General features: G+C 46.1%; 1 protein-coding gene across 2 annotated transcripts in view; it reads left to right on the forward strand.

Annotated features, from left to right (window-relative positions):
• ZNF143 (zinc finger protein 143) overlaps positions 1 to 12,790 on the forward strand; it is a 68,326-nt gene that overhangs the window by 22,132 nt on the left and 33,404 nt on the right. For both annotated transcript variants that reach the window (XM_067540769.1, XM_067540770.1), the window contains exon 7: positions 902 to 976. In XM_067540769.1, the coding sequence (XP_067396870.1) occupies positions 902 to 976 (75 nt within the window). The remainder of the gene's footprint in view (positions 1 to 901; positions 977 to 12,790) is intronic.

Genomic DNA, 12,790 nt, shown 5'->3' on the forward strand with positions numbered 1-12,790 from the left:
AGCAAAGCAACCTTAATTATGGCATGTCTGTGTCTGTGTCTGTCTGTGTGTAAAAGTAATATTAAATTACACTGGAAATAACACTTGTAGTTTAACTATTCTTAGAATTTCTTCTAAGAATTCTGAATTCTAAGAATTATTCTGGAAAACTGTTTTTAGAAATTTAGTCAAGACTGAGAGATGTTTAGCACAGCTAAGCAGGAGCAAATATCTGCACTTGTCCCCAACAGTCTGTAGCATTCTGATCATGCCCTGGCATACTTCTGTACCAAGAGCTTTGGGTAGAAATGGTTATAGTGGCTTTGTGCCACTCAAGGATCCTCCGATATTGGAGGAATTCTTTGCTGTCTGGTTAAGCTGGCTTTACTATCTCTTTGTGCCATTGGAACAGCTCAAAGGGGCCATTGTAAGGACATGACCTGGCACTGTACTTTTAAATTTGCCATCATGTCCTTTTTATTAATAATTTCAGGAACTTCATGCATATAACTATGCTAGAAATTGTTTGGTTATAAGAAAGATTTAGAACCAGATTCATCCCTGATTTAGCTTCATTGAAGTAATTGGTGACAGAACTAGCTCTTGAAGTCAATGTAGTTAAATCAGGGACAAATTTGGTCCTTGCTCTCCCTTCTTATTTTAATACAACCTTAAGAAGTTCAGTACTTTGGTTGTTTTCAGGGCTTTTGTTATAACATGGGTGACTTCAGTGGGATTTTACATTTTTTAAGAGCTAACATACCATATGGTAGCCATGTTTCAAAATGATGGAGTAACAGAGCTATAAATGAGTGTGCATTGTGCTCCCTCAGAAGCTGAATCTTTTCCCTTTTGCATTATCCACTGAAGAAAAGCAACTGGTTAATAATTTTAATTTTTTTTTCTTTCATATTATTTTCAGGTGTCTATTGATGGAAATGAAAGTATTAGTAGCACAGGAATGATAGGTGAAAATGAACAAGAGAAAAAAATGCAGGTATGTAACACTGTACAATAAAATTCGATCCCCTGGATTTTTACTTTCTCTGTCTCTTCTATGCCAAAAGTCCTTACAGGTTAAGTGTTGACCTCCCTCATAACAGCTGGAAGCAAATCAAATATTTAGCTCTGAGCCAGGTCATTGAGCTGCCTGTCAGAAGTTCTCTGACTCCAAACCTGTGCAGATGACGGTCTCTGTTTCTCCCTTTGTAAAAGAACCATTCACAGGATTTAAAAAACATTTTCATTCAAATTTATCTGAGTCTTCTTTGAGTGATGGTCCTTATGTATATTCCACATATGAGTACGCATGCAAACTATAGACTCACAGACTTTAATGCCAGATCATTATCATGATCTTCTAGACCAGGGGTTCCCAAATTTTTTTCCCTGAGGCCCACCTATGGAGCTGCAATAGGCACTGCGAACCACTATTAACATGCTTCCATCAGGCAGAGAGGTCCCATGGGGTGTGCACAGCCTCTCGCCTCAGCAGGGAAGAGGGCCAGCTAGAGGGCAAAGGGACCAGACAGGTGTCACAGCCAGCCCCCACCAACACCCTCCACCTCAACAGTCTGCTGAGAGCCTTGAGCTGGTCACCTGGCAGTCCTGCCTACCTAGCACCCTGGCATGCCTCACAAGCACCCCCTGCCCAGAAACAAGGGAACGGCTTGGGGGCCGCCAGTGCCTGGCAGATGCTCAGGCTGGGCCCGGTGTTACTTTGTTGGTCCCGATCACCCATCCCCAATCCCTGGAGAGGCTGTGGAGCCAATAGCCGTGGATCATGGGGTGCAGCAGCTCAAAGCGGGAACAGCCGTAAACCCTGCAGCCTCCTCTAGCCAACCTTGGAGCTAGCGGTTCCACTTCATATTCTGCCACCTGTCGGGGGCGCTGGACTCTTCCAGCCCTGGGTGGGGGCCATCACCAGTCGCCACTTCACCAACATATGCAGTTTGGGAGGGGGGCATTGCCCCACCACCGAACTCTGTCCATGGTAGACCACCTGAGACCATTGCGGCCCACTTTTGGACCATAGCCCACAGTTTGGGAACCCCTAATCTAGGCTGACCTGCACCTTGCAGGTCACAGAATCTCACTTACCCGCTCCTGTAATAGATCTATAACCTCTGGCTGAGTTACTGAAGTCCTCAAACCATGATTTAAAGACTTCAAGTTACAGAGAATCGATCATTTACACTAGTTTAAACCTGCAAGTGACCTGTTTCCCATGCTGCAGAGGAAGGTGGAACCAACCCAGTCCTCCTCACCCTCCCACCCCCTGTCTCTACCTGTCTAACCTGGGGTAAAATTCCTTCCTGATCCCAAATATGATGATCAGTTAGACTCTGAGCATGTAGGCAAGACCCAGCAGCCAGATACCTGGGAAAGAATTCTCTGTAGTAACTCAAAGCACTCCCCATTTAATGTCCCATGAGGAAAGTCTGTGTGTCAAGAAGTGGACTCCCTTCTACACCAGAGAGCCATAGAAAGAGTTCCACAACAACCTCAAGAGAAAGGATTCTACTCCGGTTACTTCTTGGTCCCTAAAATGAACGGGGTACGGAGACTGATTCTTGGGCTACACTAACGAAATTTATTAATCTGAAAAATAAAATTCCACATGGTCACATTGGCATCAATCATTTCTTCTTTGGAAGAGAGCATGTGGTTCACAGCTTTCAATATGAAGGACACATACTTTCATATAGACATTCACCCGACCCACAGAAGGTTCCTCCTTGGTCAAGATTTTTACCAATTCAGGGTCCTTCCATTTGGGCCAGCTACAGCACCCAGGGTCTTTACAAAGATCTTTTCAATGTTGGCAACTTGGATGAGAAGAAAAGGATTTACCATCTTCCCATACTTCAACAAGTGGCTTTTGACAGGCAGATCATACAAGGAAGTCCAGTTTCCAACCTAATTCCTCTTCTGTCTACTACCTTCCCTGGGAATTTGTACCAACCACAAAAAGTCCACTTTGATCCCCTACAAGGTCCTTAAACTTCATAGGAGTAACCTTGGACTCAACTGCAGCAAGAACCTAGCTACCTATTGAAAGATTGCATGCAGTGGGCGATCTCATTAAAACAGGTCACCCTCAGACTTCAATGAGACTTGCCCCTTTCGCTGTTCAGCCACATGACCTCATGTGTGCACCTGAAGCCATTTGCCAGGCTCCATCTCCGTTACCTGCATAAATTGCTTCAGTCCATCTAATCACCAGAAAAAGTCAACATCAGTCCCAAATAGACAGTTCCGTCCAAGGTTCTAGCTTCTCTTGTCTGGTGGACAAAGCTGGAAAAAGTTCAGGTGGGGGACTCCTTTTCTTACACCTACACCTGAGGTGACGATCATTACAGATACCTCCCTCTTACATGGGGGGAGATCATCTGGGAGTTCATACTGCACCAGGCATCTGGACCATTCAGGAGTCCAGGATGTATATCAGTTTACTGGAACTAACATTGGTATGTCAGGTCTGCAACGCTTTCCTCTCACTCATCCAGTCATGGCATATTCAGATAATGCTTGACAGTATGATAACTGTCTTCTATATAAACAAGCAGGGAAGAACAAGATACTTTCCTCCATATGTAGAGACAGTCAGCCTCTGGAATTGATGTAGCAGACATCAAGTAACCCTTTCTGCGGAATACTTATCAAGTGTGCAGAATTCACTAGCAGACAGTCTTAGCAGACTGCCATGGAACTTTCAACCCATCTGCCCATCACCATTTCCAAACCTGCTAACGCAACACAATCGGGATCACTGCACTCAAAGCCTGGTATTTGGATGGTCATCATATGTAGAGCATTTATGTTCCAGGGCAGTTCAATCCATTCTCAAACAAAGCAGGAAGGATTCTACCAGGAGATGCCATTCAGCTAAGCGGAAGTGTTTCTTCTCTTGGGCACACCATCACCAGTTATCTTCAGAGTCCACTGGGATTCTTGCTATTCTAGCGTATCTACTTATCCTTAAGGCATTGGGTCTCTCTGTTAGCTCCTTATGGGTTCGTTTAACAGCAATCAGTGCTTTTCATCCTCCAGTCAACAACTGTATCATCTTTGCTCATCTCACGATGAATAGGTTACTTAAGAGATTTTTAGATCTTTCCCACTATTGGTGAAGCCGGGTCCTCAGCTTCATTCTTTCATCTCTCACCAGACCTCTCTGTGAACCTTTAGCCATATGCTCCATGTCCCATCTCTTGATGAAAGTTGTCATAGTTGCCATCGTATCAGCCAGAAGGGTCAGTGAGCTGGGAGGACTCATGGCAGACCTCCCATATTACCTTTCATAAAGAAAAGGTCTCTTTTCACCCCCACCTGAAATTCATCACTAAAGTAATTTCAGAGTTTCACATGAGTCAAAACATCCCTTTACTGCTTTTTTTCAAAAACTGCATGCCTCTGATAAGGAGAGATGGCTTCATTTTCTAGACGTCCAAAGAGCACTGGCCTTTTATCTACAAAGAACAAAAGCACATAGAAAGACACCTAGGCTTTTTGTTACCATAGCAGAGAGGTTAAGGTATACGTGCTCAGAGACTTCCTAAATGGCTCTCTGGCTGCATTACCCATTGCTACAAACTAGCTCACATCCCTCCCCCAGAGCGGTGAGGGTCATTCCACCAGATTACAAGCAACCTTTTTTTTTTTATATTTAAGAGACATACCTCTATTAGAGATATGTAGGGCAGTGACCTGAAACTCTGTACACACCTTCACAAGACATCATGCTTGGCCAGTCTCCATCTACAGATACAGCTATGGAGAGAGCAATATTACACTCAGCCATCACTTCTGCAACTTCACACCCACTTCCTGTTTGACTACTGTTTGCTCATCTCTCATATGTGGAGTATACATAGGGACCATGACTTGAAGAAGAAAAGTAGTTACATACCTGTAACTCGAGGTTTTTTGAGATGTGAGTCCGTATTTGTATTCCATTACCCACCTTTCTTCCCTTCTGTGTATATTACTGGATTTGTGGAAGAAGAAGAAACTGAAAAGGCACCAGTTTGCACCGCCCCTTATGCCTTCGGTTCAGAGCACAAGAAGAACAAGGGTGCGTGTGGGAACCAACGGACACTGCTTACTAAAAATCTCCAGACTCAGGAGCATGGTGAATATGTGTACTTACATGTGGAATACAAATAGGGGCTATGCATCTCGACGATCCTCCAGTTACCAGTAAGTAACCTCATTTCCTCCCCACCCATTGTCTTAAAAAAATGTCTTCTAAAAGCTACTAGATTAAAAGAAAATAATACTCTTCAGTTTCTGAGTTGGGTTTATAAACTGACTCTCAGTTGGCTGAAGGACTCAGAAGCAAGGGGTTAAGCAATTCAGTACCCCTTTCCTAGCGAATGAACCTATATCTTCTAGTTTTTCAGCCTCCAGTTATCTCACAAAAGATGATGAAGTGGCTGTTCTTTTCCTTAGGGAGACATACTGGGCATATATATCTTCAGACACACTCTTCAGTCTCCTTGGTAGTATTTCATCCTTCTACCAAGTGCCCCCCACTTATCTCACAGATTTGGGCAAGGGAGCAGTAAAGGAGGCCTTGATCCCAATCCACCCTTTAAGGAGCGGTACAAAATTTCTATTCCTTTTGAAAATAAGACGATTTCATTGTGTTCATAGTGCCACTTAATGTTTGAAAACCTTTCCAAAAGGGAAGTCTTCCCATAAAGATTCTAAGCATAGTGGGTACAATTTCTGAAGCTGGGCCCAGAGAAAGAGTCTGATTCTTGATTCTGTAACCCTAAGTGGGGATAATGATCTTTCTCTTCACAGGATCTTTTGTTAAAGAAATAGAATAAGACAAGGAAAGAAAAGAGTTGCTTTGTTACTTTAAAAGGTCACAAACAAAAAAGGCAATTAAAAAACTTCAAAAACCTAAAAAAAAAAAAATTATCAAAAAAGTCTTTCTTGCTACATCACAGAAGGTCTCTGTAATTCCTTCTCACTTGGCTTATGAGGACATGATTTAGATGGGGTGGAAAATTTCCTAATACAGTGAAATTTGTGACTCCACCCATGAAAGACAGGAAAACTAATATTTAATGATGCGCTCCAAACAGTCTGCTTATAAGTTCCTTGGAAAGCCAAGTCAAACAAGATATTTAGAACTTGATGTTGTTCTTCAAATGCTGGTCCCTATGTGGATTCCAGACATGGGTGTGCATGCCCACCATGTGCCAGAACCAGAACTGGTCAGAGCAGTGTCCATCGATCTGCATGCACACCTTGTGTCGTTCACGTGGCACATACGAAGTCTTATGTGATTGTGTGAGTCAACGCCCCCCAAGTTTCCTCTTCTCCTGCTCAAGAAACATCTTATGGAGGAGGCAATGCATCTGCGTGCACACCCTGACATGGCACTGACGGACCCACTGGAATGCCTGGGGTGACAGCATCTCTGACTACAGCAACATCGGCGGCACCGGTGGCACCAGTCAAGACCCATCATGCTCACAGGAAGCATGGTCATAGGAACAAGGGCTGATCCCCGAGTGGGACTACCTCTAAGTGCCGTGTTCCTCCCCTAGCCATGATCAGCCAGGCGAGAAGTCGCATGCACACATAGCGGCTCCTGCTCCCAAATGGGCGAAGATGGATAAGAAGACCAAACACCTAGACAAGCCCAAGACTCCAGCCACTAAGATGCCCCACTAGAGCCCCAGCAACCATCAACACCACCAGAACCAGCAATACTGCTGCAGTTGCCAACAAACCACTTACCAGTGGCGTGCATACTGGGCTCTCTCGCCCCTAACTCCTACGGCAGAACTTCTTCAGCCACTGGAGGGACCCTTGCACCTCTATGAAGCACCATGCAACCCCCATCCCTAGCCAACGAGCCGCTGCTATTATGTCATCCTTCCACGGTGCAACCAGCAGAACCACCACGACACCTGCCCACTCCGCCTGCTCTGATGGCACCACCCTTACCAGACCATTCAGAGTCCGACTGGTCCTCAGAGCCTGAACCACTGTTCTCCTTGGAGCACCCATATAGTCTGCGCCTGCAGTGATATGCACCAATGCAGGTACCACCGCAGGAACAATGGTTCAGGTACCTATCAGGCCTTCCAGCAAGACCAGATCAGATGCCCTACTGGCATAGGTGGGACCCCTACTATGAGCTGGGAGCTCCATCACCCCCTTTGTTGGACTACACCGCACCTCCATCAGTGTACGATGAACTATTCAGCACCACGGGACCACCAATATCGATGGAATCACCGGAGCCACCTATTCCAACTGGTGCATCATCATCACTGGACAAAGTGATCATCCTTTTGACACTATCTCCACTCGATGACCATGGTCAGTACCAAGACCTTCTGAGGCATATGGCAACAGCCCTGAATTTACCAGCAGAAGATGTCAAGGACTCTTAAGATGAGTTCCTTTACATCCTCCAACCAACAGGTCCATCTCGGTTGCCCATTCATAAGGCCATTCTAGAATTGGCCCAGGCAATTTGGCATGCCCTGGCTTCCTGCATCCAATGCCTAAACATGCAGAGAGACAGTACTTTGTTCTTGCTAAGAACACAGATTTTTCTCTTTGTGCCACCAAACTCGCAAGTGGTACAAGCAGCCTTTCAGTGGGCCACACAACAACATCCCAGGACCATTCCTCCTGATTGAGCCGCAAAACTGGACCTTATTGGCCGCAAGGTATACTTGTCTGCTGGCCTCCAATTTTGCATAGCCAACTACCATACCATACTGGCAAAGTATGACTTCTGGTCATACTCGAGCCTGGTGGAATTCGAAGTCTCCCTCCTGCAGGACAAACAAGCAGAGTTCCAAGCTCTCATTGAGGAAGGCAAACTAGTATCCAAAGTCTCCCTCCAGGAGGCACACAGCAGACATGGCAGCTTGCTCCCTTGCATCTGGGGTGATGTTCAGAAGGGACTCCTGGCTACAAACTTCTGGTTTTCCAAAGGAGGTCCAGACCACTTTAGAGGACCTCCGTTTTGATAATCAGAAGCTTTTTATCAATAAAACTGACGAGAGCCTTCATTCATTGAAAAATTCTAGAGCCACACTTCGGTCCCTCAGCCTGTACACTCCAGCCCCCACGTGATTTCAGAATCGCCAGGCATATAGACCTCGATACTCGCCTTGATCTGCCTACCAACCTTACCCTCCACACCAATAGGAGCAAACCTGCTGTTGCCAACGCTCCCAACGCCCTCGACATCCCACTGTCTCTATCTTTGCTACCTCCACCTTTCACTAATGCCCTCTGAGGCAACCCTTTTGACTCTCCATAGGAGAACTGCGAACCCTTCCCCACTCTGTCCTCAGCTCCCCAGATTGTGTTCGGGGGCTGTCTTAGCTCTCTTTGTCCACAACTGGAGCAAGATTACCATCGACCAATGGGTACTGGATATTGTCCGCCAGGGTTACCTGATGATAAAATTCCACACCTTCCCATCCCATCACCCACCTTGGGATAACCTTGCGGATCCAAACCAAATATGCCTCCTACACAAGGGAACACACACACTCCTCCAGAAAGGGGCCATAGAACAAGTTCCTTCAATACTGGAACCATGAATTCTACTCCCCATACTTCCTCATACTGAAGAAAGGGGGGGCCTTTCCCTATACTGGACCTCCGGGCCCTAAACCGGTGCGTTCACAAATTCAGTTTCCGCATAGTCACATTCCCTCTCACTTCCTCAAATTATCCCTTCCCTCCAATGCGGGGCCTGGTTTGCAGCTCTCGATATGAAGGACATCCATCTCGCCCACCACAAATTCCTTCATTTTACATTGGAAAAATTCGATTATCAGTTCCATGTCCTCCCATTCGTGATAGCTACTTCACCTTGAATGTTCACGAAGGTCTTCATGGTCATTGCAGCACACATGTGCCACCTGGGCCACTCCTTATTCCCCTACCTGGACAACTGGCTCCTAGTGGCATCATCCCACAAACACTTGCTCGACATCATTCAAACATTGCAGGATCTTCTTGCCAACCTCAGTATATGCATCAACGAGGACAAGTCTATCCTCGTCCCTACCAGAGAGCTCACGTTCATTGGAGCCAGGTTGGATTCTCGAGCAGCACAGGCCTTTCTACCAAGGGACCGGTTTGCCACACTCACAACCATCATTACATGACTGCAAAACTGTCCATGTCCATGTGTCCGCCACTGCCTTTCATTACCAGGGCACATGGCGGCATCCACCTCAGTTACCCCGTACACCTGACTCTATATGAGATGCCTCCAGCAATGGCTGAGAACAGTGTATGATCCACAGAAAAGCCATCTAAACAAACAAGTCTTCCTTTCCCCTCTGGCGGTGATGTCCCTATCATAGTGGCGCAACCCATCTAAGGTTACAATGCGCATCCTCTTCCACCAGCCCACGCCAGACATTACCCTCACAACAGATGCCTTGCTCACAGGCTGGGGCTCCCACGTACAAGGCCACACGGCGCAAGGACTATGGTTCCCCAGAGAGGCAAGGATGCATATCAACATCCTAGATCTGAGGGTGGTCCAATGAGCCTGTCACGCGCTCCTTCCACTCCTTCAAGGCAAACATGTACATCTCCTTGCAGACAACATGACAGTGGTGGTTTATATAAACAAACAAGGCTGAGCCAGATCTCTATCCCTTTGTCAAGAAGCAATCTGACTATGGATCTGGTGCCTACGACACAATAATACACTACATGCAACCCACATACCAAGTATGGACAATGCCCTGGCAGATACACTCAGTTGTTCCTTCCACTACAACCACGAATGGCAACTCCATGACCCCACTCTTTGCAACATTTTCTAGCAGTGGGGTACACCCCGATGGAACCTCTTCGCCACAGCCGAGAAAAGGAAACTTCCTCCCTTCTGCTCCAGAGGAGCTCTTGGATGGGGATACCAAGGAGATGCTTTTTTCCTCCCATGGACACTGGGCCTCCGCTACGCCTATTCGCCCATTCCGCTCATCCCACAGGTACTCCACAAAGAGAAATGGGACCAGGCAACAGTCCTACTCATAGCCCATCCTGGCTCTGCTTTTATTGGTTCACAGACCTTCTCCACTTCTCAATCTGCCCTCCAATCCCTTTTCCTCCCCTGCCGAACCTACTCACCCAGCGACAAGATCCAACATCCCAGCCCCCAATCTCTCCACCTCACGGCCTGATGTTTGATGGGGCTCGCAAATAGAAAATGCATGCTCCACACCGGTAAAGGACATACACATGCATAGTTGACGCCCTGAGACTAAGAGCTTGCTACCAAGCCAAATGGCAGTGATTCATGAAATGGGTCTCCAACAACCAGCACACCTTATCAACTATATCCATACCATCCGTCCTGGATTATCTACTCCACCTTCATCTTTTAGACCTCGCCCATTTCTCTATAAGAGTATACCTGGCACTGCTAGCACCTTTCTTCTACCAGTAGATGGGACTTCCATATTTAGCCATCCAACCTCTACTCGATTCCCACAGGGCCTCCTGAACACATTCCTTTTTGTAAGGGAAACCACCCTACCTGCGACCTCAAACTAATCCTTTCAGCTCTTACAAAGCCACCATTCGAACCCTTGCCTACCTGCTCACTTACCTACCTGTCCATGAAGTTAATCTTCTTGATGGCCATCACCTTGAGTCAGCGAGCTAGCGGCCATGATGGCACATCCTCCTTTCACAGTTTTCCACAGGGACAAAGTCTCCCTACAACTTCACCCCAAGTTTCTTCCCAAGGTGGCCTCACCATTCCGCCTCAGCCATGTCATGCATCTCCCTGTTTCTTACCCCACACCACACTCCTCCAACAGAGACCGTACTCTACACTCTCTCAATGTCCGTTGTGCGCTAGTCTTCTACCTGCACTTTCTGAACCTGACCAAGACTCTTTCTTGCAATAGCGGAGCACTGCCAGGGCCGCACTCTCTCTTCCCAGCATATCTCAGATGGATCTCCTGCAGTATCATGGAGTGTTACTCCATTTGCCAATTTCTGCTAACACTGAGCATCAAGGCTCACTCTACACAGGCACAGGCTGCTACGTCTGCCTTCCTCACAGACATCCCATGGCAAGACATTTGCAGAGCTGCAATGTGGGCTTCTATTCACAACTTCACTGCACATTATGCCATAGCTAACTCGTCATCAACTGATGCACCAATAGGCCGCGCAGTACTGCATACTCGCATCTGCTGAGCCCTAGTGCCCACCTCCATGCTGGTTACTGCTCACTACACTACCTACATCTGGAATCCACTAAGGGACCAGCACTCGAAGAAGGAAAGGAAGTTACTTACTGTAATTGATGGGTTCTTCGAAATGTGTGATCCCTGTCTAGATTCCAATCCCACCTCCCCATCCCCTCTGCTGTGGGTTTGATGCCTGTCAGTAAGAGGAAACTGAGGGAGCATCAACCCGCATAGCCACATAAGACCTTGGACGTGCCATGTGGATGATGTGAGGTGTGCATGTGGGTCAATGGACACGGCTCTGAACAGTTCTGACATACACCCCCCAATCTGGAATCCAGCTAGGGACCACGCATCTCGAAGAGCTATCAATTACAGTAAGTAACCTCCCTTTGTCTGCATATCAAAGGCACCAGAAGCTCACATCTCATCTGTCACAATGATGTCAGAGACCAAATCTTGAGTAATTTTATCCCATAAGTATGAAAATTCCTTCACATAAAGAAACATGACTCTGTTATTTAGTGGCGACAGCCTAGATTAAATCAGGTTATCAATCGCTCTAAACTTAATAGCATCCATGAACTCCTGAACAGTAATCAAAGAAAAGAACCTTTTCTATTCATCTGATATGCCCGTAGCATAAGATCTCAAAAAGTCTTTATTGTAGCTGATCAGACTTGGCATGAGACATCCAAGAGCAATGCTCTAGTCTTCTCTCTTGCTTCATCTGTCACAGGTTATCTGTAAACTGTGCTGACTTATGGGAATGGATGTCCAAGTGAGGGCAGGTATGGGCCCTCTGTTTCTGTTTGGGCGCTCTGTTTGTAAGGACAAATTAATATGCTACACTTCTTTTTGATCACCAGGAGTGCAGTCAGTCGAATGATACTCTCACATTTCATCACCAGAATTCCTTCAGAGAGGAGACCATAGCAGAGTAGCAGGCTTCCAATAGCAAACTTGCTCGAGAAGCAAAATGCCAAAAACAATATATTTTTCTGTCTCTGAAGTTCCCTTATTAATTTTAGTTGTACTTAGTAGTAGTAAAATTTTGAAAGTGCTCAGCCTGGTAGTTTCTTGGCACCAGTAGTTTCAAATGGTCTATGAGTGTAATGTCCAACCTGTGGCCCTCAAAGGAACTATGTTAAGAAGAAAATTGATTCTCCGCTGCAGCCTCAGTGCAGGTTAGAGCAACTTGGGGTCTGCTGTAACTTGCACAGGTTGGCTGTGGTCCCCAAAGGAATATATGCCAGCTGAGGAGAATCAGGGCGCAGCATACTCCTACACATAATAAGGCCTGATTTTGAGGTGTGTCTAGTTGAGGCACCCAATAATCATTAGTCACTTGACCATGATATCATGTAGATTAAGATTGATGTCTGCATGTAACTCCTTGTGGATAACAATATAAACTACAGATTTAAAGAATTCATAGGAGTCCTGTCTTTATCTTCTGCTTTACCATAGTGTTAAATAAGTGTATGTTTATACAGCTTTTTCTTTCTTATGCAATGCAAGAACAGAACAGATGTCCTATTGCTGAATAGTCATTCTGTTCCCTTGCATAAGGTTAGGTTTCGCACCATAGAAAA

Source organism: Emydura macquarii, unplaced genomic scaffold (assembly GCF_026122565.2).
Source record: "Emydura macquarii macquarii isolate MOO-44397 ecotype Brisbane River unplaced genomic scaffold, CSIRO-AGI_Emac_v2 contig_587, whole genome shotgun sequence".
In the NCBI taxonomy this organism is placed as follows: Eukaryota; Metazoa; Chordata; order Testudines; family Chelidae; genus Emydura; species Emydura macquarii.